Source organism: Carettochelys insculpta, chromosome 10 (genome assembly GCF_033958435.1).
Source record: "Carettochelys insculpta isolate YL-2023 chromosome 10, ASM3395843v1, whole genome shotgun sequence".
Classification (NCBI taxonomy): domain Eukaryota; kingdom Metazoa; phylum Chordata; order Testudines; family Carettochelyidae; genus Carettochelys; species Carettochelys insculpta.
Genome location: NC_134146.1, coordinates 26,704,354 through 26,731,483, shown reverse-complemented (window position 1 = coordinate 26,731,483; position 27,130 = coordinate 26,704,354). Strand labels below are relative to the sequence as shown.

Below are 27,130 nucleotides of genomic sequence, written 5' to 3'. Positions count from 1 at the left end.
TTATTAATTAAGGTATGCTAAGGACTATTAGTGACCTCAAGAAGCATCAACAGCACTCGGATGTACATAGAGGTCAAAAGGTCAAATTTCAACACGACACCTTGGAAAGGCGGCTGACCCCGATCTAACATTTCAGAAAATATCCAAAGGCCACCAAAAACAAAGTATGATAATCCATTCTATTTGTTTTAGGACATCAGCGTTTATAAGTTCTTTCTTCCACTGGCTGTCTTCTACCCACACAGCTCTCTCTGGTTTTGTCCTGCAAGATGCAGTATGCCTTCAACATCTGACTGAAGTCAATGGAAAGTAAGAAGTGCAGAGGGCAGTCAGTTTGCCTTCAGCTCAAGAAAACACTGTTCTGTAACATTTTCTCCCAAAGAAGAAAAAGACAGCTCTGCATTGTTCCATGAACACTCAAAATTTTTCTATCATGACCCTTTAGGTAACTTCCATGTGGTTTAGTAATTTGAATGCTGGTTTTATTTACGTCAATCTACACATTTAAAAACCACAGAGGCATTTCTTTTAAAAGCCAGCCGACGCACAAAGGGGGAAGGATGAACATATCAGACAAGATGTGACTGTCTGCTGAGACTAATCAAGTATTTTACAAACTTTCTTCTAATGCCTATGAACCTCCAGAATCTAAAAAGTAAGGTATGTATTTTAAATGCTTTACATACTTTGTAATATGTCTATTGAAATGTATATATCTCAAGGTAAATATATGCATAAAATACTAAATCACACACCAAATCAACTGAAAAACTAATAAGTTAAATATTAAAAGTACTAATATTTTTCACTGCATGTATTAAGTGTTACTTTATTGCAACAATTTTGAATGTCCTGCCTTCCACACTTAAAAGAAATGCCATCAGTAAGGCTGTCCCTGAGCCAAATAGCACTGGATACAGCTCGTTCCTGAGCTCCCCTGAAATCAAGCAGAAGAGAGTTTTGGGGAATAACACTGTGAAGTCACTTTCATTGGGAATTTGACTCCCACCTGCTGTTAGCTCAAGAACAAAACCAACTACTTTCTCTGTAACTTGTGGGCATTCAGCTTGGTTGACCTGATGGTAACAATCCCCCCTTTTATTTATTTAGGCGTGCAACATCCTTTACTGACAGAAAGATTATTATAATGTTAGCGATCTACTTCTAGACACTGAGTAGTTTCAAGTATTTGTATTTTATGTACACAGAACACTGAGACCAAGTAATTAAGTTATATTGACTCATTGTCAAGAGTTACTACTCAGGCGACGTTTAACCTAGAATTAAGTTTGATCAGGAAAACAAACAGAATTTTTAGCAAATTATAAAGGCCGTACTATATAGCTAGAAAACTGTTGCAATTCAATGTTATTTCCCTATCTTTTTTCTGGAAAAAACTAACATACTCATTTCCTCCTCAGTCCACAATCCAACTAAAGCTAATGTAGCTATTAATAAAAACTGTTATGCAATCATCATTTCAGGTAATTAAAATAGTACTTAGGTTCCCATTAAGCAAATACACTTTCCTCTCCCTAAATATCCAATGAAGCCTGAAAATGTAACACAAATGACAGATTTTTAAAAACTGTTTTCTTAACTGCATAAAAAATTATAAAATGTGTTTCTTTTGTTCAGCTACAACAATCAGCTAGTTTAAAAATATTTAGCAATGAGTATAGCTACTCCTCTATCTGTCCAATTGGTTGGAAACTATATAGCTTTTGACAGCATAAGAACAATATTATAGAAGTAGCAAATATTACCATATGCAAGCTATTTTACAAACATTAATTTAACTGGAGTTTTTCAGTTTGGTTGGATTTTTTTTGTTCTGTTGAGTAAATGTGCCATTTAGAAAAAATTACATTGTAATGTGGCTCCAGTTAACTAACCAGGACCTAGATCCAGCAAAACCAAGACCAGCTTTGGAGGCAAGGTGATCACTGTGAATTCAGCTTTAGGGATGCCAAATCATCATTGGGGCCTGCTCCCCTCAACTGGTGTTGTGTGGTTTTGTTGGGGGGTTTATTGTTTATTTTGAGTCAACTGCTCGGTGGCACAGAAAACATTTTCCACCATGAGGAGAAAACTTCCTAGGGCCAATCCTGCTGCAGCTACAAGTAAATTCACACACACAAATAGTCCCATTTACTTAAATCCACTTCTGGCATGAGCGAAGTCCACAAGATAACTCAAGAAATCTCCTAAACATTAATGAAACCCCTGCAACTTAATGTGAACTACTCCACACAGAGAGACAAATACTTCAGTTTTTTCTAAATTCACTACCAAGTCTACTCATACATTTTTATTAAATTCTATTAGAACAAAATTCTGAAATTGATTAATTCTAATGTTTTACTTTTCTCTCTTTGTAGGTACTGGATATATTTAAGCAGCAAACACACCTTATTTTTCGACAAGATAATTAAAATGCCCTTAAGCAATACCTCACATTGCAGCATCTACACACAATTGGAACCATTTACCTATTTTTACTACTTAATTTTTCTCATTGGATTTATTGGGAGTTGCTTTGCCCTTTGGGCATTCACTCAAAAGGACCAGAAACAAAAATGTATGAGCATCTATTTAATTAACCTCCTAACAGCTGACTTCCTGTTGACTCTGGCATTGCCAGTTAAAATAATTGTTGACTTAGGTGTTGCCCCCTGGAAACTGATGATATTCCACTGCCAAGTGACAGCTTGTCTTATCTATATTAACATGTATTTATCAATCATATTTTTGGGATTTGTAAGTATGGACCGCTGCCTTCAGTTAATGCACAGTTCTAAGCTCTATCGAATCCAGGAACCTGGGTTTGCCAAGATGTTATCTGCAGTTGTATGGATAATGGTGCTCCTTATAATGGTGCCTAATATGGTGATTCCAATCAAAGAAATAGAAGAAAAGCCTAGTGTGGGATGTATCGACTTCAAAACAAAATTTGGAAAAGACTGGCATGTGTTCACTAATTTCATATGTACAGCAATATTCCTGAATTTTTCAGCCATTATACTTATATCAAACTTTCTCGTTGTTAGACAACTTTACCGAAACAAATACAGTGACAGTTATGCAAATGTAAAGAAAGCCCAGGTAAATATACTGTTAATAACTGCAGGCTACATCATGTGCTTCGTTCCTTACCATATTGTTCGGATCCCCTACACGTTGAGCCAGAGAGATGCTATAACTGACTGCTTTCTGAAACAATCCCTCTTTAAAGCAAAGGAATCTACCCTGCTGTTCGCAGTGTCAAATCTCTGTTTTGATCCGATTTTGTATTTTTATCTGTCCAAATCATTTCGACTCAAAATTACTGGAACGTTTACAGCACAGAAGGAAACAATGGCTCTCACACGAGAAAGAGAACACTGAGAAGAGACATATTATGTACAAAAGTACTGCACCATTTCTGCCTAGACTGCCAACCCTCTGTGTGCATATACAGTACATACCACTTCTGTGCATAGAACATGACTAACAAGATCAACAAAATTACTGTCAAACCCTAACTGTTTACAGAAGGAAGCCTTAATGCTAGAACTGAATCACTTTATTCTTTTACAGCTTCATTCACTGCTTTGGAATATTATACAGTTCTGATCTGATACTAGTTATAGGAATATTTTAACTCACTGGTTAATTAAGAATATAAGACCAGACATAGTGAAGACTTACACAGAAAATATCCGTGAAGCATGATCCATACATTTCACAATCTAATTTATCAAAAGATTCAACGTATTTGATAAAGGCCTACATTGTCCCTGCAGTTGCTTACTCATACATTTTTTCATGTTGTAAATACTCACCTTCTTCTCCATTTTGTGTTGGTGTTATTACAATTACAATAATACGTAAGTTACCACAGTAAACTTCTCCGGTTACATGCAGTAAATCAAACAAGATTTGAGTCAATGGACAGAATTTAAAATATTCAATCTTTTTTTCCTATTTCTGAGAAGGACAAAATAACATAACTGCTCCGTGCATTTATACCTAAGACATTTAGAAAATAAAAAGCCTTAAATACTTAATAATCAAAGACAAATACAAGTTACCGCCAGTGTGAATTCAATCTAATGGTAAAGCAAAAATAAATATTAAAAAACTACATTGTCTTCATTTATTGATCCACAAAAATGTATTTGTATTTTGACCAACTGTTAAAAAGCTCCCAGAACTACCCTGGACAGATACATCATCCAACACTGAATATGAAAAATTTAAAATTAAAAGAAAACATTCAACTCCAAGCTTCTTATAATTTTTCTGCAGAGATGATTATAGGTGCCACATCGCATCTTACTTCTTGATCTGACAGCCATGATAATTGGTGGGGTTTTGTACTACCTTCTAAAATTATGTCAGTTTTCCTATGCTTGGGGTGAACATTTCTAAGCTGAGGCACAGGCTGTGGTCTCTGCTTATTCAGTACTTGGTCAGTCTCCTGAAGCTGCCAAGAACTGCATGTACTGAAATGGTGGGATTTCAGGGGCCTGGACAGGTGACAACTAGCTTCCTTCATTTCTCAAGAGCCTATAGATAATGTCAATATAAGGAAGAAAAACCTACATCAGTTCTTCAAGTCCTACACATTTCACCATTACTAAATCTTGTACATTCTGATTCCCTTATTTCTCAGTAACTCTGTCAATTATGACTCAGAAAATGAAACAATAAATGAAACAGAAAAACTGTTGCCTATGTATCGGTAAGCTAACCAGACAGAAGTCAACTAATTCTGTAGAAATGAACGTTCTAGTGACTAACAGTATCCAACTTTCTGTTCAATATAGTTGTTTATTTGATCCAAAACCCCTACATGAGTATTTTAATGCTGTACTCATTTTCTTCCTCTAGCATATCACCATATGCTGTTATTCACTATGTATTTATCTACAGCCGAACAGTCAAAATACACAGGGGACCCACTGAAATACTAAGCATTCGTAAAGCAGCAAAAAAAGATCTGTAATGCATCTTGCATTATCTTGTGCCCTAGATGTGGTTAGCATTGGGGCACAGTAATACAATGCGCTCCACATCAGGAATAAGAAAAAAAAATAGCATCAAAGCAACTGTAAATATAATCTTTTGGCACCAAAGTTACCCAGAGTAACAGGTGCTGATGAAGGTTCTCACGTTAGTACAGCCAACAAGGGTGAGGGCAGCTGTGGGGTAGATAGACCAGCCTGTGCAAGCTGAAGCAGAGATAGGCTCTGCATGGGCCATCACAGGAGTTTGGAAGCAGACCCACAGAGAGGCATGCTAGACGAGTAAGTTTAAAGTTGCAAACTCTGGTATAGGAGCTGCGTCTAGGGTCCTACTTTAATTTCAACACGGAGGCTGAGAGGGCAGCCAGGGAGTAGAAAATGACACTGTACTCGAAAGTTCTGGTTTCTGTTCAGCCAAGATCCACACAGTTCCCCAAAAAAGCCTTCTGGGTCATTTGGGAGGAGCATGGGAATCTCATTCTTAATTCAGAGCACATATTATTCATCTAAATCCCCAGGATGGTGAATTAGGAAGCTCTGGTAAAAAATACATATATAATAATCTAATACAGGGGTATCCAACACATGGCCCATGGGCCAGAATCCTGCCCACAGAACCTTTTCATCTAGCTGCAGTGCCATTTTGAAAGCTGGCTCAGCAGCTCTGAGCCACATGTGGTTGTTTAAGGAGCCATTTACCGATCCCACTTCTCCCACCACCACTCACTCCTCTAGCTCCCTGCACTGCTGTGCTGAAAGAGTAAAACTCAATTTAATTGGTTTAATGGCCAGCAGAAGGGATGCGGCCATTAAACCAATTAAACCGAGTCCCATAATTTCAGTGTGGCAGTGCAGAGAGACGTACATGCTGCAGGTGAGGGAAGGAGTGGGAGGATGGGGGACCCAGGCAGCCACCCTGAGGACGAGATGGTGGCCAGGCGAAGGTACAGCTGGGGGGCAGCAGCACCTGGAGCTCCTGTGTAAGGTATGTTCATCCTGAGTTTGGTGCTGCAAGGGGTTTAAGCCTGGGGTGGGGGGATAGGTGGGCTCAGGACTATTTTGTGTTTGGCCCCCAGAACACTTAAATATTGCCGTGTGGCTCCCAAATGAAAAAGGCTGTACACCCCAATCTAATACAATAAACCTAATTTTTAAATATACTCTTTCCAGAATTTTAAATATATACCAAGATCTTTATCAAGAAGAAACCAGGTAACTTTTTTAAATGACTTAGTACAGGAAGAAGTCATAAGAACATACAATTCTTTAGAATTAAACAAAAAATAAAGACTAATATTAATGTGAAGTGCACACTTGTTAACTGGTCTTAGTGGCAATACTGTAAAGATACTTGTTTCAAAGGCCACTTTTGACATAACCATTTGTTTTTTCAGGAAGGAGGGGGTGAGACCAAAAGAACTACTCAAGGAAACCCTGGGAATTTCCAGCAAAATCAAAATAAAATAAGCCTGTGTAATATTTAACTGTTTATACTACACCCAAGTAAGGTCGCCAACAATATATTTGAAAAATAGGAAACTATTTTCTTAGAACCCATGCCCCACCCCTCCTACCAATATTATTGTTATTATTACAACAACCATTATAATAAACAGCACTCACCATTATTTGCTAGGGATATTTCTGCTGCTTTGCAGCACTCAGCAATTCCCAATATCATTGTGCAGAGATGAATAAATAACAAGCATCCCTTCTAATAAAGGATTTGTTAGTATCTAAATCCATCATGTTTAGCAGCTGACCATCTTCAGTATTTCAGCATGTTTGAGGCATAAGAGAAGCTTTAGTAGTGCCCTAGACCTCTGCCTGGAGATAAATCTTACCCTCCAAGAAGTTTTCTTCTTTTATCTCAGTGATTTACCATCTTCAATGCATACATTTACATAAATTAAAATGTAAGGCATTAACTTACCAGAGGAATAGGGAAGTGTGTTGCATATTGCAAATGGCGAAGGAGGTCATAACTGGATGGAAAAATCAGTTCTCTCATTTTTTCTCTCTTCACTGAAGTCTCGCTGTTAATTGAAATTCTTCTGTCTAAAGAAGAGTTCACATTCTCACAACGCTCCCCAGGCATTGGAGAAAAAATCTAAGCCATGTAAAACAAATGTTTAAGATTACTATAAACTGAAACATTCAAAATTCAACCACAACATGATATGTTTGATTTTGTTCCTATATATATTTATCTTATACAAGCACAACTATTTGATCTCCAGGGAAATGTTCAGGATTTAAACCACCATGAGAGTAGAGAACCATCCTCAACATTCAAATAATACATTACACAACATTGCCTACCAAGTATTTGTACTGTGCATATTTACAGATTAACATATGCTTTGATATGCTGGAGATGGCCTAAGGGACAAGTGAGGAAGTCAATAAGAGAACCCCAATACAGTAATGAATGGATGCTGTAACAAGTCAGTGTACGAATACAATGCAATACCCTATGCTTGTAATAGTACAAAGATTGAAAATGAAAGAATATTGGCCATACAACAAAAATAAGATGGTTCTACTTCAGGATTATGGAGAACATACTTCTGTGCAAAGCAAGCAAAGGGCAAAGAAATGCATAGAGTGCAGAAAAATCAAAAATTAAACCTACTGGAAACTCCGAACCAAAATCTGTCTTAAAGTCACTCTTGTCTACGTCATCAAAAATAATAGTGGTTCCTGAATCAATGCCCATATGTTCCATAATACTATGTTCCTAATAATCACCAGAGAGAGAAACAAATAGCAATCAGATTAAAATGAAAACTCTGTTTGGACATAAAGCTAAAAATTCCACCCAATTGAAAATTAAGAAATATTTTGTTTAAAATTGGGCAAAAAACAAACCATTCCTACTATCAGTATTGACAACATTCCCTAATTTATGGAAGTGTTGTCTAATTAATGCCCTTATACCAAGATGATGAAAGGCAGACTGGTTGAAAGTAAGACAAAAGACAGATAGTACAGCTTGTTCACCAAGAATCAGCATAACTCTTAGGATGACATTGCCCGTGAGGGCTTCTACAGAACTCAAAACTGCTTCCACCAGTATTGCTGCCTGCCCTCCACTTTTGGGATAGTACTTCCTTTGATGCACATCTCCATGAGGTGCAATCTGAACATACCCTGTGTCCTCAAATGTCAATCAAGATGCAAGACTGCTGAAGCTGAAAAGGAAACTGAGAAAACACAATAAGCAGGCCATTGGTAGTCTATGGTCTGTGCTATCGGATAGCAAAAGGGGCACCTAATGTAAAGCACACTGAAGTTAATGACAGCCTTTCCCCATTCACTTTGATTGAGCTTCCTGAATCTCAGAGATTCCAGCTGGGATTGCACATGTATCAGAAGCACAGCCTTGCATTATCATCTTTAGATGAATGGAACTTATTATTCCTGCACTGCAGCTAGGATATTTTAAAGATCAGGAATATAGACATATTTGACCTGGGACTTCAATTGCAACTGACTTTTCAACTTGATTCAGTTTTAGATTTTCAACTCTTTCCCAGTTATTAAAAGATCATTCCTTGTGCCGAGGTCTACTTTTAAAACAGCACTATTGATACTGAATCTTGAATGCAACAGAAATAACTTAAGGTACATATTTTTACCTCCAATTTCACATCCTGGTCCTTAGAGTAGTGTTCATCCATAGTTTCTCCAGTAGGTGAGTGTGGTTGAGTGGTTGCAGTAACTGACAAGTCTCCACGTGATATTAAAGTGCACATGTATGCATCATGGGAAAAAACGTCATGTCGAATAAACTCACAAAACAGCAGCACCAGATTCACAAATTCTGTCTTCTCATAGTCACTGTTTGGGTCAGCTATGAGAAAGGAAAAAAAAATGAATTGTAGTTTAAAAACATGAATTTTCTCCTCGTTTATACAAGAATGCAGAGACTTTCTCTACATTTTATATTTTGTCTTGGCTATTTTCACAACATCTTTCATTTTTTATTATTGTTATCTAAGAACTGCTTGTGTCCTCAACATAATACACCAACTCTAAATCAATGCTGCATAACCGTTATACTTACTACCACTCAAGGCACCTCTCTGAAAAACTGACTTCTAGCCATGTACACCAAAGCATTCTGTCACCATTGCATCACAAGCAGGTTATTCACTGTTCTCTATTGTTTTAATTTATTTCTACTGTGTTTACCATTGTAAAAATGGACATACTAGACCTCTCACACTCTCTCCACCTCACCATAGAAGTCTATGATTTTATAATGTTTCTATCTATTGAGGCATTTTACAGTGACTCTATGAAACTGTGTTCTTCCTAAACAGGTTTTTAACACAAACACTTTGAAATTTCATTTTAAAAAACTATTTAGATGGTTATTGTACTTCAGATAAATGTTAACTTTATTTTTTCAGTTAACATATTCATGAGTGTTCAAGGGGGAAAAAAAAGTTTTTTAAAAAAATCCACTTTTGCCAATGCAATACCACTGGCTGACAAAGAATCAAGAATGAATAATCATTTTTGACGCTGGCTATTTTGCTTAATATTCGCATTCATCATATCAACAGCAAAATGTACTCATTCTGTAACACATCAACCATTTCATGTTTGCAATCATGCAGAGACAGCGGAAACAAGCTCTTTACCACAACTTCTTTAATAGGAAACAAAACCTGCAGCTAGGGAGGCACCACTAACTCAATTCAACAAGTATTTCAAAACAAAATTAAGTTGTACTATCAAATCTCTAACTAGTTCAAAATGCAATCATTGGTCTACAAACACCAGTAATTTGCTGAAAAACTAAACAATTTATGATGATTGAATGAGTCTGTTTGGGTCCCTCCTAGTATTGGGTGAAGCCGACCTTCTCTTTTTCATCCCAACGCACCTTTCACAAGCTCTGCTTGTTATAGTTCTCAGTCTAGTACACCATCACACTTAAGCTGTTACAAGTCAGTTATGGCATAACTTTAAAACAGAATTACTAGAAATGTACACCTGCAAAACTACAGAGAAAATTCAGTGAATTCCTGAATTGAGAAGGAATCTAGAACGCAATAAAAATGTCAGCTATAAAAGTAAAATGCACTACACTTAAAAAATTGTTCAAACAATAAATAAAATTGTCCACTACTTCAAAAAATAAAACCTCTAAATGGAGAAAGGGGTAATTCATAAGAGTGCGAGAAGTACCTTTTTAAAAAATACATTTAGGGTATGTTATACTAACAAGTTGTACGGATAAAACTAAATGTCGACACCCACAGCTTCATGTCTTCAACACACAGATGAATGGGTACTTCCCTTCTCCTAGCTTTCTAATATCAAAAGTGACGGGCATATTGTCCATTACGAGCCTTACTGGTTTGTCCTTGACGCAAGGTAAGAAATGCAAGCAGGCATCCCTGACAGCTGTGGGCAACAACAGATTGATGTGGATTTTGGGTTCTTGAGTTGTCCATCTGCCCTAAATTGTGAGAGTACTGAGAGGAATTCCCCAGCCTAACAGTGATGCACCTATTGTGCAAGTCTGCAGTAGAAGTTGGCCAGCTGAATAGAATGCCTGTGCAGACAGTGAGTTGCTCTGTCCAACAATCTGTTAAGTTCCTCACTTATAAAGGAATCATCTATCACTGGTCGTCCAACGTGGGGCGGGGGGCAGGGGGCCGGTGGCTGGAAAACAGGTCATTCTGAGCTAACCTTGGAAGTAATGGAGTCAGAGCTCTGTGCTATCAGTTTCAAAAGTAAGAGCTGCCACGTGTCCCAAGAGATGAGGATTGATCCTTACAGTGGCCCATGAATTGTCTGCACCAAAGCTGTACACAACTAGGTAGTCATGGATGGCAGCCATAAAACTGAGTGTGATACAGTCTCTGGGCAGTTTGTGACCTACTAAACTTCACTTATTTACAGGTGTGTGTATATACTCAGGAAACAAAGTGGCTCTAGAGTCCTTCAGCATATTCAAGGACCGATCTGTGATCTCCAAGAACCAACCTTTATGAAAATAGTGATCTTCCCTCTCACTGTCAAAAACTTTGATCCTGACAGGATATGGGGTGGGAGGAACCCCGGGACTGAAATAAAACAGCTACTGGAAGGCTCCTTCTTCCTCCTCAACAAGCACCAATGTAGGAGCCCCCAGAGAAAGGAGAGGAAAGTCCAGGGTACAGCAGATTGAGGTGTTGGTACAGAAAGGTGCTCTCAACCCATGAGAAGAGGGGATTACAATTCATCCATTACTGACTGGTCACTCATGCTTCTAAACTCTTTCAGTACCGAGTAGGACCTTGGTACTGACACAGGAGCCAAGGACACAATAGCCATCAATGGTTCCATCAACTTTGATGGCTGTAGTGATGTAGATTCTCATGGAGAATGGCTAAGTTGCTTGCTTGTTAGCATGGGTGCCAAATGGATAAGTGCAGAAAGAGATGGATAAGAGCTTGACAGTAGCAGACCGAGATGTTCATGTTTGCCCCCCTTCCCCCGACTGAGACTGAAGCCCTGTCAGAGCCATGTCTCTCCCTCAAGATCCAGGGATTTCCAGCTCCTCTGTTATCAGAGGACAAGTCCATTAACTCACTGGTATTGGCCGAGTGGTCAAGGCTTCAGAGATTACAGATCTTACAGGCAACCCAGGCTTAATTACAGCAGGTGTCTTCACCTGTGATGTGAATCTGTATCGCCTCTTTTTGGGAGCACTCGCAGAAGATTCCCATGACCTGTATCAAGCGGTAAGGTGAACTGGGCTGTAGACAGATGTATGTGGGGGAGGGGGTTCCTGACCTATCTTAAAGACTAGCTGAAGTAAGAGCTCCATCACTAACCATTTGAGCTTAATCTCCCTGTACTTTCTTGCTCTGGAAATGAGGGCTAGACGGCCACTGCACTTCTGGATTACATGGGACTACCCAAAACAATAGTCACAATTAGAGTGACCATTGCTACGGCCTCATAGCAAGAGAAGCAGTGTTTGAAACCTGGAAAGCCAGGCAAGCACTGCCAAGAAATCATGCCTCCCCAACAAGGAAGGGGAGTAAAAAAAAAATCCTCTGACTACTAACACCACTACTAGCTAATCTTAACAAAAACTATAAAAGAATACAAAACCACCAATGCACACTCAAGATGGGCAAACAAAAGCTCTGTCTCAGGCCGCGAAAGTAGACAAGGAACGGGGGACAGTTTGCCCACACATTGACATGTGGCTTCAGTGACCATTACAACAAGCCTAGAGCAGCAGTCCCTAGTGACAGAAATCCAACATACATTTCAAAACAGCAAAACCAGATCTCAGACCCTGACAATGTAAAGCCTTACGAGTGTTTATTAAAGCCTGGAGCAGTCCTTACCAAAGCAGGACCATTAACACTTAAACGCAGATTTTACTCTGTGTTTCTATAAATCATTTATGATTTCCCTCATGCAGAAGCGTCAGCAGTCCATGTGCTTGCCAGGCTTCTAAGCCAGAAGAAATGGTTATTAAATATTATAAAGGAATTTCATTAGACGAAGATATGTTTGATGGCTTCTTAGTATTACCACTAAACTAGTAATTTTTCGCACTTGTTTGTAATCTGAACAATTTTCTTTCCATGTTAGGGACTGAGAATTAATCATAAACCAAACAAAAGTTAGCCATTTTGAATCATCATGAAATCAAAGATGAACAGTCTTTTTACTTTATATTATATATTATGCATGAAAAATATATTTTCCCTTACTCATACCGTAATCCAAAAAAGGATAAAAAGTCTGTTCAAATTTTCCAAAAACCTACCTTTGGGCACAGAAAGTATTGGAAGACTTCAGTAAAAAAGGAAATATTGTGAAAAATAATAATTATGTGAAATTGGGTGGAGGGGGTCATAATGGACACTGCAAATTAGCAGCACATGCTATAGGAAAATAAATTCGGCAGCTGGATACTCGATTTACTGCCCTTTTCCTATTCTGGAGGAGAGATGAATTAATACTTACATAAAGAGGGAGCCTGTGTATCTAAAAACCTAAGCAGGACATTCTGAAAGACTGGAAGGCTGGATCCAGTGAGAGAAGCAGAAGAAATCGATTCTTTTTCATCTAGCACTTCTGACTCACCACATCTCTACACAAAGGGGAAAAAAAACAGTTAGCATATTATGCTACTCCATATGTGACAGTGTTTCTTTTTTCTCACAGTGTAGTTCTAAACTAAACTACTTATTTTAAAAAGTCATAATAATTACAGGAAAGTAGTTCCCGAGGACTGTAAAGAATCACCACTTGTATAGAATATTTTAGCAAAATGTCAAACTTAATTTTCTGGCTTGATTACTCAAGCAAGCTATAGTTACAGCTTTAACAAATAAAATTGTTTTTCTTCCTTTTCATGCTTTACCCAGTAATGTAATGGTAAAAAGTAATGATTCTCCCTTCTCCCACTGTAGGTTTGGAGAGCATATAGTGGCTTGAAAGAGCACAGGACAGATGGAAAGTGAAAGCAAAAATATGTTTGTGTGTACAGTCATATCTGTAGCCAATAGCGGTGGAAGAGGCACTTCCATAAGAGTACTCTGGCTGCATAAAAATGATTGTTGTATCTTAAATCAAAACATATGCTATACTTTGTTAGTAGGACCAGCAGTTATTGAAACAGTCTGTTAGACATGGCTTAAAAACACAGTGGACAGCAATCTGCCAACAAGTTAATATTTACCAATGACCTACAACAACACAGGAGACAAGGAACTCAATTATAAGACAAGTTGAACATCTCTAATCCAGCACACTTTCGTCCAGCAACGTCCATAGTCTTGCATGACTTTAATTAGCCAGATGACCACTTATCATGGGTGTGGGCAAGCTTCCTGTGGTTCCATAAAATTTGTTTACACCCACCAGCCCTGGTGGTCTGTGCCGTTATTTAGCTGTAATTTACTGCTACATGTCTCCTAAAAGAATCCAGTAAGCAGCAAAAGTGTTGGTAATGCTGCTAGCCAAAAGTGACCTCCTGTGGTCTGGCAGATTCCCTTGTTCTGCATTAGTCACATGCCAAGGATACCAGAAAAGAGAGTTTCAACATGTAATAAATGAAGTGCCAATAGCAGCTCCATGTGATCCCCAGTGCAGAAAGGATTTAACTATATAAAGAAAAAAAGTTGTAGAGGGCCTAAAGAAACATCATGGGCCAAACGTCCTCTGCTATAAATTGGCTTAGCTTTATTTATTTCAGTAAAGATAAACCTTTGTCAACAGCCAAGCACATAGCCTTGTGGTTCGGTGAAACATTTTAGCTCTTTTCAGATATTCAATGGAAAACATAAGCAGTTTTACATAAAGTATGGCTCTGTTTAAGACACATTACTATGCAGTGTTTTTTTGACACCATGCACATCCCCATCCCTATCCCCCTCTCAGCCATCCCATGGCTTGGCTGCCATGGTGCTGGTACTCAGTACTCGCAAGTATCGACACAAAAAAAAGCACTGTTACAATGGTTCAGAACTACCCACTTGGCTTTTAGAATTCTCCAGAATTGCAGGCCATCAGAGCACAATCTTTAGTATGCAGAATCATGCACCTATCATCATAGTTTACCATTTTAATTTTTCAAGGGACAACAGATGGCAAGACTACACATGCAGTACTACATTCAAATTCCTAATACACTGAAGTAAATCATGAAAGGAAAAATAAATAGTAATGAAGCTAATTGAAGCTACTTTAAGGTTTATTTATATTAGAAGCTTCATCATCAAAATTAAAACATGATTCAAGAACCATGATGAGTGGCGTGACATCCAATTTCTCAAGTCTGATTCAGTAGTTTAAAAACCCTATATGCTGACTGAAGCTAACTTCTCCTGAACTGCTCACTTTAAGAACACTGCCAACATTCTACCATAAAAGAAGAAAAAACAACTTACTTCAGCCTCAATTTCTGCTTGCCTCTTCTCCAAGAGTTTTGCCACTGCCATTGCCCTGTGTTTGCCAGATCTTTTACAACTCACCGCCCATTCACAAAGTAATGTTACCACAGCTTCATCATTAGGGGCAACCTGTTCAATGGAGAAACAAAATAAATTGTTTTTTCACTTGCACAGGAATAGAATGACTTTTTTTTTTTTTTGGCTAAAATAGTATGTAACCAAGATGATGGTGGCAGCGTACTTCGTTCTACCACTTTGTTTTACCCACGTGAAACAATTTTTATACATTAATGATATATATGTATGCATATTTGATCTTCGAAAGAGAAAAAAGTGGGTGTGGGAGGGGCATAGGAGCAGACAACTAAGGAAACAAAGTGCATAACAAAAGCATCAAAGGAATATACTAAGATGCTGGGGAAGCGGAGGGGGAATGGTAAGCAACGAACAAGGAATAAATGAATCTGGGTGTAGTGGAGAAGCCCATATTCATGGCCATTATACACTGATTCAGTGCATGTTTTACATAGCTTATTCCTTAGCTTTGTGCTTCACCAACATACACAAATCTGGAAGAAATAGGGAGTCTATACATCCCCGCCCCTCTGTAAGAGTAACTCTGAACACGCACGCATGAACACACCCAGAAAGAGAAGTCACCCAGACCCATTCACTAAGAAGAGCGTGTCAAGGGACCCTCCTTGCTCACACCACTAAGGGTAAGAAAGAGTCCCATTTTCCTCTCTTCAGTATGTCAGGGGCAAGAGAAAATAGAAGGCCCAGATTTTAACTAAAAACAACAAAACTTCCCATGACACCTGATAGGGTACTAAATGCGTCTAATTAAGTGAGTCTTTGCTCACTAACAGTTATGTTCCAAAACGTCCATTAGTCTATAAGGTGCCATGGGACTTCTCCTTGTTTTTGTGGATATAGACAAACATGGCTACCCTTCTGATACAGATTTTAACTCCATCTTCCCCACAGGCAAGTGTTAGTTGGGGAGCCTCTTAAAAAGGGGATTGTTTGGGAACAGATGGTCAAAATCACAGGGAAAAACTCCCACATGTTCAAATGAATTTCTATACTTACACAAATACCAACTTTATGGAGCAACTGCTGACTAAGATACTCGTATTAAAAGAAACTGTGTGGATTTTCTCTCCAGTACCTCCTGGCTTCTCTGCCGCATTTTATGTATAATTACTCTGTAAGATACTCTAAGATTACTCAGAGATATTCTAATATATTTAAGAAGATCTGAAAATATTTTAATGCTGACTTGACATGATGTTTTTACCCCGCTAAAAGAGGTCTTCCCCACACATGGGTAAGCAGCTTTGGTTTGGTCCCTGGGACATATATTGATCTACAATGCCCATGTTTATTTTGCAAGTCAGAAGAGTAAAACTAGCAAAAGTCTTACACATAAATAGAGTTGGAAGAGAAAGCAGATTATATGGTGTGACACATATACACACTACACAATCATCATAGAAATTGATCACCAAGATGAGAAATTGTGATTTTAGTCTTGTTGGAATCCATGTTTTAGAGGGTTGATGTTATCACATCCAATTTAACCACATCATTCTCCTCTCTTTGCATCCATCCGCTGGCTTCCTCTTATCTATTTGCATCAAATATAAGCTACTTGTCTTCACTTTCAAGGGCCTTCACAGCCTGTCCCTACCTTACCTGTTCCTTCTCTTTCAACATCAGAATGTAAACTCCTGCCTCCATTACCTACACAAGGACCTTCCTACTTGGAAGCAGGCTTCATAAATATTCACTACCTTATTTTTCTCCTTTAAAATCCTCTTTAAACTCTACTTTTCTGTAATTCCTACAGAAAATGTAACAATGGTTAGGCCACTGGCTTGTCTCATTTCCTTACATGTCTCCATTTGCTGTCAGTACCTATTTCTTGACTCATTTTATACTTAGGCTGTTAGCTGTCTGGGTAGGGACTTTTTGCTGTGTCTTTAGTCAATGCCTGGCACTACAGTAATACAAATAAATAATAAAATGGGGTCCTCTCCTCCCACAGAAAGTCTTGCTTTTATGTATTTCAGTTTTTGCTGACGAAAACCTTGGACTGAAGCCTGAAATATTGCTGTATGTCAACGGCCAAATGGGAGTTATAGTTTGGATTCCTCATGCTTCCCACAGACTGTAAGATGAGTCAAAGAACCGGTCACTCCCATAAGACACTGCAACAGCAGTTCCAAATAGGAAAGAAAATTGTTTTGATAAAGTAATTAAGTTCTGTCAAAAGCAGAGAGTTCATGATAAATTTAGTCAAAAATCCAATTTTTCATTAAAGAACAGTGTGTAAACAAGAACACCTAGCAGTAATATAGCATAGCACCTTGTTCCTCTCTCCACAATAAATGTTTAATTTGGCTCAACTTTGCTCAAAAAATACCATCAGACCTATAATTAATCATTTTGCTCTTCTCATAATTCCTTCCAGTTTATCAGCATCATTTTATATTGAAGTACGACAAAATGAATGATAGGTAGTAACTACCAAATTCCCAGTGACACAGTGACTTCTCTGCTCTCTGAGGCGACACCTCTAAGTCTTGCACCACAAAACTACACAAGTTTTTGCTAAGATAATTTTGAAAATCACACTCATCTCTCTGCAAGCTCACATCCAATTTGCTCTCACTGTCACCCCATGATAAGTTGGGTTTTTGTCCTGTTTATTACTCTAATAAATATCTCACATCCCATTAAATATCTTAATTTTAGAAATATATTCCCCCTCATAGCACCTTTATTTAACAGCAGATTGCACTTCTGAAATCCAGTTCTTTCTCATCTGGCAGCATCTGCTTTCTGGCATAAGCGTGGATGTTGCCAGACGAGAGAGTAGTGGCTGGTGCAGGAGCCCCTGCCAGTCCCACAGCAACGTGGGAACCAGGGCCAGAGTGAGAAGCTCTTGTCACCCCACAGGAGCAAAGGCTAGGAGGCTGCCACAGAGCTGGAGCCCCATTCTGCTCTGTGGTAGACAAGGCAGCAGGGAATGGCTGGAGTGCCATGGCAGCCTGAGCTGGGGAGAGAAGCTGCAGGCTGGCCCTGCAGCAGCCCCTGATCGCAGAGCTTTCTGCCTGCAGAAGCCCTACACCTCCCCTCATCTGGCAAATTCTCTTGTCCGGGACAAGTCAAGTCCTGAGCATGCCGGAAAAGGGAGATACAACGTGTAGTTGCATTGTATTTTGGGTAATTCCTCCCCTACTTTTAACTTTCCCACATACATACAGTTTATATCCCTATTAATGTCTTCATTTAGCATTTGAAACACTCAGAATTTAGCATAATCTGCAAATTAAATAAATGGCCCTTTACACCTTCCTCTAGATTATTAATCAACATTATGTTTGAAGAGTTTAAAACGTAAAGGTCTCATATATATGAAACAGCCAGAAAACAAACACATTTTTCAGCACTATTAAAAATTACAAGCCCCAAACACTGAAAAGTATTTGTTTCAAGATTACTGTTTGAAAGAGATGATGACCTAACACCTATTCACATTCAAAAACGATGCTGTTTTACTGCCTGAATGCAACATTTTCTCATATTACATTTGTGCCCAATTAGGGCAGGCCAGAAAAAGAGATTCAACAGTTTAAAACCATAAAAGGTAAAAAGCAGATTCTTACAAATAAATGCAGAATATTTCCTTTATCTTTTATAATCAAATGAAATAATCATAGAACCATAGGAACCGCAAGGGTCAAACACATCAGTCTTTCTCTGGAGAACAGAAACAGTCATCTACCAATAAGGATAAAACATATTTTCAAAGCCCAGGCAGGAAATCCCTAAGATATTATCGCTTGGCTTTTACACTTACCTGTTTCCCTTTCTGCAAGCAACAGAAGACACATTGAAGTGAAGGAAGTGGCTCTATACCTCAACTGGGGCAGACTTAAATAGGAGCTTATGGAAGTTTCTTAGATCACCAAGCCCCTGCAGTTGTAGCATTGCTGCGTTTAGCACATCAGCACTGGTTTTTAGATTCCTTGCTGGAGTTTCCAACCCCTCATATAGATCATCTCCGCCTCATTAGCAAGCAGCAAGGATGACTCCTCCTAGTACAAACAAATCAACTGCCACATTTTCAGCAACATTTAAACCCACAACTTCCACTGAAACCCCTCTGAAAAATGGAGGCATAAGGAAATGAGAAAATGCAGAATCCAGCATGAAGACTGCACGTCATGGAGAGCTCTGTAAGCTCCATCATCAGTAGGATCATTTAGGGTCTTTGAACTAATTAAGGCAGCTAATGATTGGGTATGGGGAAACAGGCGGGAAGAGATACAAAGACAATCTGGCGAGGAAATAAACTACAGAGAAATTAAGAAAAAAGAGCAAATCCTGAAGAGGGCAAATCCAACCCAAGCCAATTCCAGAGGAGGAACCAGAGAGCAAACATCCTTAGATGAGTCTATCTTGGGGCACACATATACAACATTTTAGGAAATTTCAATTAAAAAACCTGTGATAAATGAATTTAAGAAAATAATTGCATAGAATTGCCCCAAAATACATTTACCAGCTTCTACCAGCACAAATAAAATGAAATTATTGTCCTTTATGTTATATTTACATCAAACATTTCCTGCCAAAAGGTATATGTGATAGTCAAAACCATCAGATGTATCCATTAGTTTCCTATATTTAAATATAATCTGGGGAAAAAAAAGTAAAGAATTAGCACCATGTGGCCAGCTGACCTGTGATGCCACCAAGCTCAATGTGCCAGTACCTTAGTAGCTTAATTAAAGTCCTAGCAAAAGTCCACCCTAACCCAGCCTCAAGTTTATGATAAACACAGCAAAATTAATGTTTCAACACACCATAGAAAGGAAAGATTTTGAAATAAACAGCGGGGAAAACATTAAAGAAAACACTATATGAGAAGTTTTACTTGTGAAGTTATACAGTGCTATTATGAACATTAATGTTATGATTAAAAGGCAGAGGTTGATCACACACTAAATACACATATGGTCTCAATAATCATTAGCTCTTGCCAAATGTCCAAATGTAAAAAGTTCTTTTCAGTTGTTCAAGTGGACAGTGATTTACACATGCAGACAACAAGTATATTATGAAGATCATAGAATTCAGCAGGTATGGGAGTTCCTCTCCACTACATACAGAAACAAATTAAGTTGAAGATTGTATTCAATGGATCCTGTCCAGTTCCTTACAAACACATAATTAAGCTTACCCAGAACAGTTCCTGGTACACGTCAAAGCTCATCCTGAAATACAGCTCAGAAGGATAGGTTTTGTGATACTGACATATCCCATTTTTCCCCGAGTATACTGAGACAATGAAGACAGATGCTGGAAAACTGCAAACCCTGCCATATCACAGGGGTGTGCAAAGTTGAGAGCAGGCCCTCTCAGGGGACATGAAATTTCATAAGGGGGACACAAAACAATTGGATGCTGGGTCTCACGCTCATCCATCTCATTAAAAATGTTGAAATATATTACAGTTTTTATGTACGTGTAGTCACATTTATATACCACTAATAAAGTTTTTACATTCTACAAAGGGGGGGGTCCTTGTTACAAGTTACTTCTCGATATGTCATTTCACATATACATCATTAAGTAATTCAGGAAAGCGGATTATTATAAGCCACACTGATATGCACTTATAGAGGCTGAGGGACCAAAAGCCAGGAACATAGTGGAGATTTGTGGCAATCAGATGGCAGGCACTGTAGTGCAGGGTCCCTGGAAGTGAGCACTGAATTCATGGGGGACCAGTGGGGATCTGGCAGATAGCTGGGGACCACCGGGAAACTGGCAGAGAGCTGGCAGGGAGCCAGCTTATCTTTTTCTATTTATCTACCTATTGTATTATTTATCTATTTATTTATTCTATTTATTTATTTCTATTCTATTTATTGTTTTTAGAGGTTATAGGTACATTATATGTATCACACGTGTGAATTGTATGTGTTGGGAACACATTTCAAGCTAATTACATTATTCCTTATAGACATTAATTCCTCTTTATAAGTTGTTTCGCTATAAATTGCATTATTTAGGAACATAACCTGGATTTATAAACGAGAACCCCCCAGTACTTAGTTTTTTTACATATGACAAAAGTTTTTTTCCCCATATGAATATAACCAAAATTCCCATATGTTTGGATTACATTAGACAGGTTGGGGGCACCCTCCTAATTGCAGGGATGAAAAGTGGGGCCCTATGTAAAAAGTTTGCTCATCCCTGCTTTATTGGACCTCCATCATCTGTACTAAATACTTGGAAAAAATGTAATAATTTACACTGTTACAATAATTTACACTGGGGAGCTGGACAGTTTATGAGGGAAGGGATCATTGACTGGGGGAAAGGATAACTCAGTGGTTCGAACATTGGCCTTATAAACCCAGGATTGTGAGCTCAGTCCTTGAGGGGGCTTTTCAAGGTTCTGAGGCAGGTTGGACCAAAAAAAAAAATCTGTCAGGGATGGTAATAGGTCCTGCTATGAGTGCAGGGGACTAGACCTGACGTCCTCTCTGTGTTCCTGCCTGCTTTATGAGATATGTATACTGCCATGTTTTATAGGCTCCAATTAAGGAACCACAGCTGCAATTAGGTACAGTACCAATTGGAATGAGGGGAAAAGACTTATTGATTCAATTCCTCTTTCTTTCATACAATGATTTTTTAAAACCCTCATTAGAAAAGCTCATATGATAACCTGAAAAGTTCAGGTTGGCTGCTAAATGAAAGAAGGCACTGTGACTAAAAAGAAAAGAACATTCAATCTTTTTTTCTGCCACTAATCCTGGAAGCAGATTTATAAAATGAAAAATGAGATTTATTATACAGGTACACACAAACACCCTCCCCACACACACACAAAAGAACAGCCCTAACTAATATATGCCAGTACCATTAATCACATCTTATTTTATTAAAGCTTGTATAATTAATTTTGGTTAGGACAAAGCCCCCCGGAAAGATCAACAAAAACAGTGCCATCTGACCCTCTAATCTGACAACTAAAATTTCTTAATGAGGTTACTCAAGAACAGCTGTGACTTTTTGCATTTGAATGAAGCAGTATTTACACAGTTCAAATTAAAGAATTCTCCTATAAATGTGTTCTGTATACTTTGCAGTGAATTAACAAGCACGCATTTATGCACTGAGGTTGACAAAGGCAGCTGCAGATTAAATTAGACTCTGAATTTAAACAGGTTTTATTGTAGAATTGCCTGAATATTTTAAGAAGAAAATCTCCTCTTGCTGAAGACTTTTGAAAATGTTCTTTATTCATGGTTTTTTTCTAGCATTAATAAACCAGAAAAAAAAAAAACTCTGGGAAACTGGAAATGGGCAGACATCATTCCCTAAGTGTGTCATTTGTTTGTTAATGTTGAAGATCAGCCAGTCCAAACATAAAAATAAGTTTTGATTATAGACCTACAAAATAAAATTGTTCTTATTGATTAGAAATGTCATGTGCCAAAAAAATAAAGAGCACAGTAGTCGTCTGCAGGTGATTAAACTCAAAAACCAGGGCCCAATCCTACAGCTACAGAGTTTTCATCAGCCCAGTAAACTTGTTTATTCAAAAGACAAGTTCTGTTGAACAAAACAAACCCCCATTACTTGAAAAACATTAACATATTTACATACCGCAATATTCAAATCACAAATTCCATGCGCCTCCAATGAACTGTGCATAAAATGAATATGCATGAAGAGCAGTATAAAAGAGGTGAATTTCTTACCCTCTTATCCTGCAAGCTTGCCTATATTCTTTACTGCTTGAGTCAGTGACATCCGTGACACCAGTCACTGTGCACAAAAGAATGCATGCTAAGAGGGTAACATCATTATTTAATCAATTTAAAGTGATGGATAAGTTGACTGCAAAAATACAGTATTTTTAAAATGTCAGGCGCCAGAAATAATGAACAAATTGCCTATATGTTCAAACAGCTTAAGAGTGAAAAGCATAGAACACCAATTCTCACACACATGGTTTACCTTTCTTTTATGGGTCACATTGCCTCATAAAAGCTGTATCTCCAGACTTCCTGCCTCCTGATGCTGTGAGTTTTTATTTACACTATAATTTAGTTTAAAAATATTCCAGTAGCATCTCCTAAAGGTGACTGGACTCTGGATTCATCTCCTCGAGGTCTCATTTGAGAATCTGTTGTCCTGTAAGGATCCAGAGACTAGAAACCACGTCCGCAAAGATTGTGCCACCGAGGAGACCAGGCAAAGGCACAGCCAGGGATGCTATTGGAGAGTAGGAGCTGCAAGAAGTGCTATCCCAGGGCACCCAGAGTGAAAGTACCCTGTGGCCCTCTGATTAGCCAAGGACTCCATTTAACTTCAGGGGTTGCCCCCAATGGATATAAAAGCAACCACACAGACTTTTGCATTCTGCAACACCAAACTTTGCTTGATCTCTGGTCTTCAGCTACTGTCTGACTCTGTCCCTGATTCGTAGTCCTTAATATAGATACACACCACCTGCTGGAAAATTATTTTTGACAGTTTATAATTTTATTGTTTTTCGTCTAAAGCACTTAGAACACAATTATACAGTGTGCAAAGTGTATGTATTTATGACATGACAACTGATCACCAAACAGAAGAAAGTTATGAAAGAAAGATGGGAGAGCTCTGGGATTGAAGACAAGCCTTGGATTAGAGGCACGTACTACATTGTATTACATATTTGCTTTTAAAATATCTGTGTGAATATGATCCTTTCAAAAGTTTTCTAGGAACAGTAATTCTTTGTTCGGTCTGTTTTTAAAAGCTGTTCATGTTGTCAATGTCACAGGCCAGACTTTTCCTCGCAAAAGTGATTTTGTACATTGCCATCCCTTAGACACGAAGAAATTTCATGATGGACTTTTGAAGCCGAGAAGAAAAATTGACAAGTTTCAAATAAACAGTAATTCAGTGTGTTCTGATTATATTATTATACTTTATAATGCGTCTCAGAAGGAATTCCTGCTTTTTTTTCATTGTTCATTGAACCAGGCTGGAAAAGGCACAGAGAAGGGCAACAAATATGAATAGGGTCATTGGACAGTTTTCAGACAAGAAGTCACGAACAGATTGGGACTGGTTTAGAGAAGAGACAGCTCAGGGGGGAGGGGAAATATGATAGAAGTCTATAAAACCATGAATGATATTGAAAAAATGAATAGGGAAGTGTACTCAACCCTCCTCATAACATAAGAACTCAGGGATCACACGATTAAATTAATCAGCAGCTGTTTTAAAAGAAACATAAGTACTTTCCATGCAACACAGTCAGCCTGTGGACTCATTGCCACGGGATGTTGTGAAAGCCAAAAATATAATTGGTTTCAAAATGGAACATGATAAGTTCATGGAAGACAGAGTCAACAATGGGCTATTAAAACAAGTTGGTCAGGGACAACTCCAAGCTCCAGGTGCCTCTAATCATCCAACTGACAGAAGCTGGGACTGGGTGACAAACGGTGGGGTTCACTGAAGTTGCCCTGTTCTATTTATTCTTTCTGTGACATCTGGCCCAGGCCACTATCAGGGACAGGATACCAAGCTAACTGAACCATTGGTCTGACCTACTATGCATGGTCTAACATAGGCTCCAATGCTGCAAACACATACATGCATGATCTACTTTGTTCATGGAAGAAGTTTCACTAAAGTCAAAACTGCCTGAGTGGCATGAAGAGGTAGGGACTGGTGAAATAAATTCTACGAACAGACTACCAATTCACTTGTAACCTCACTGACTTACAGAGACATTCGGATCAAATTTGACCCATATATCAGATTCTATAGACACAAGAGTCTATACAAATCTAATATAAATATTTATATTTTTCTTGTTGCCATTGAAAAGACGTTTTTAGAAGAAAAATAGATATTATCTTGCTGTGTTTATAAAAAAAACCACCATAGCAGTTGCGAGCTGAGGAGATGATATAAGTTGCGCCTCCCAAAACTGTGACTCTTTGGTCCAGCAACATCCATGGTTGGGCAGGTGTTCCTGGATCAGACAGCCCCAGGGCCTGGAGCCTAGTGACAGGTGGGCCAGTGTGGGAGCCCTGCCAGGCTGGGAACCCAGTGGCAGGAGGACTGGCAGCCCTGCCAGCTGGGAGCCCTGTTGGGCCAGCATCCACAGAGCAGGGACCACCAACCATCAGCCCAGCCAGAGCTGGGGCCAATAGCCCCATCTGGACTTCTGGATGAGGCCGGTGTCCAAGGCAGGTGCCAAGGCAGAGCCAGCAGCAGCCCGTTGGAGGCCAGCAGCATAGCTGAGCTGGCAGTAGGGGATCCAAAGACAGGAGGGCTGCCAGGACAGATATAGAACTGGCGGCAAGTGGGGGCACTAGTGGTAGGGGAACTCCCCTGGTCTGGCAAATTTCCTCATTCGGGACTGTAGCCAGACAGTCTCCCCCTTACAAGCCAGCTTGCTCGTTGCCGCCCCCCCCCCCCACTGAGGAGCACACAGGGCACGGAAACGGCTGCTGACAGCACAGTCTTTGATGCCCTCATTGAGGCCCAGATATGCTAGCTTATCGTGACCCTGAGAAGCAGAAAGTACAGCTAGAAGGCTAACAGGCCAGACTGTCAACATGAGGGCTGGGGGGGGGGGGGACCCTCAGAAATCACCCCAGCTGGCATTGATCAATATGATGCACACACACAATAACCCAGAAGGGGACGTGCCCCGCCCGCACAAAAGAATGTCCTGTACTCCTAAATTGTTTATCTCTTGTCTTACAAGTGCAAACTAAGTAGAAATGCCCTTGTAACAAACTGGAGTCACAAAGACAGACCAGTATGATCTGGCACCATAGATAAGAAAGAGAATACGTAACCCAAAAAGGGTATAAAAGATGGGTCCAGCAGAACTCTAACTTTGAGTGCATTCCACCAACTTCCTGCTGCTCGGGTCAGGTGATTGCCTCCCGAGGTCCACTACTGGGGACGCCCAACCTCGTATTCGTCTTTCTGCGGAATTGAGTGACCGATCCGGCTTGGCTACGCTGGTATCGAGAGACGCAGAGAGGGTAAGATATACCCATGCTAGGTCTCTGACTTTTTTTTGTGCACAGCTAAAGAATTAGAGCTCTGTAACTAGTATCAAGATATCATTGTGTTAGATGATAACAGATATCTTTGTATTGGATTGTAACGTAACTTGTTAACACCTGTACTTTGCTAGCATATAAGAAGTAAACAATAGCCTTTTGTAACCGCACGCTTATAACTGTAGCTTAATAAACTTGTAACTAGTTAAGATCCAAGCCTAACTATTTTGTTAACCCTTTTGTCACTGCAACACAGCCGGCACAACAAAAGAACTTTAACCATTTGGTTACAACAGCCTGGCCGTAGGTAAGAGTGCTAGGAGCTGCCTGCTCTAACAGTAAAAAACTGGGTTGCTTAGGACCCCGGGGAATCCGTCAGCCTGTCTTGGCTGCTTGCAGCGACGAGCTTTCTGCTCTTGTAGTTTTAAACTTGGATGATAACAAGGGCATAGTTGGTACCTCACCGCACATTACCTGGCCACCGGCTAACAGGGACCCATCAGGTCCCAAGGGTGCTGGACCAGGGATGTCCAACATGTAGCAAAATTGACTATAAGCAAAAGTTAATGACCAGGGTGTTTTCAATGTGCAAGATATATGGAACAAAAATAAAAATCACCAAACTAGATTCTAAACAAAAATTTTTGCCAAGTTATTAAATGAAAATGAGTGTCTACATTTCATCCACTAAATCCAAATTTAGACATCCAAATAAGGGCTTGATCCAACGTTCACGGACATTAATGGCAACCTCCCATTTACATTAAGGGAGCAGGGCCAAGGCCTACGTGAGCAGTTCTTCAGAAGTGTTAAGAATACAGCTCCCACTAACATTAATTAATTCAAAGGGACTTCAATGTGAGATAGTTAGAGCTTTTGAAGATCAGGCCACATAGGATTCTAAACCCTGTGTTTAGGCTATAACTTTTAAACAATCTTTTTCAAAACCATGTCTCATTTTTATTTAATCTGTGGAGCTTCAGTAATTTGTTTTTAATTCAGTAAGGTCCAATTAAAATTCAATAATGTTCCTTTAAAAAAATTAGTATTTCCTATATGTTCAATTATAAATTTTCACATG

At 39.0% G+C, this 27,130-nt stretch overlaps 2 protein-coding genes across 2 annotated transcripts in view; one reads left to right on the top strand and one right to left on the bottom strand.

Annotated features, from left to right (window-relative positions):
- The window catches only part of MED12L (mediator complex subunit 12L), a 295,842-nt gene that overhangs the window by 200,826 nt on the left and 67,886 nt on the right, over positions 1-27,130 (bottom strand). The window contains exons 11-15 of the mRNA XM_075003690.1: positions 14,930-15,061; positions 13,002-13,128; positions 8,651-8,865; positions 7,645-7,749; positions 6,943-7,119 (exon numbers count right to left, since the gene is read on the bottom strand). Of these exons, the coding sequence (XP_074859791.1) occupies positions 6,943-7,119; positions 7,645-7,749; positions 8,651-8,865; positions 13,002-13,128; positions 14,930-15,061 (756 nt within the window). The remainder of the gene's footprint in view (positions 1-6,942; positions 7,120-7,644; positions 7,750-8,650; positions 8,866-13,001; positions 13,129-14,929; positions 15,062-27,130) is intronic.
- GPR171 (G protein-coupled receptor 171) lies at positions 609-4,102 on the top strand. The gene is made up of 2 exons (XM_075004535.1): positions 609-655; positions 2,382-4,102. Exon 2 carries the CDS (start codon positions 2,437-2,439, stop codon positions 3,385-3,387), a length of 951 nt encoding a protein of 316 aa, XP_074860636.1. The 5' UTR covers positions 609-655; positions 2,382-2,436; the 3' UTR covers positions 3,388-4,102.

What these genes read in the sequence shown, in the direction of transcription:
- GPR171 (XM_075004535.1), top strand. Translation starts at nt 2,437, where the DNA reads ATGCCCTTAAGCAATACCTCACATTGCAGCATCTACACACAATTGGAA.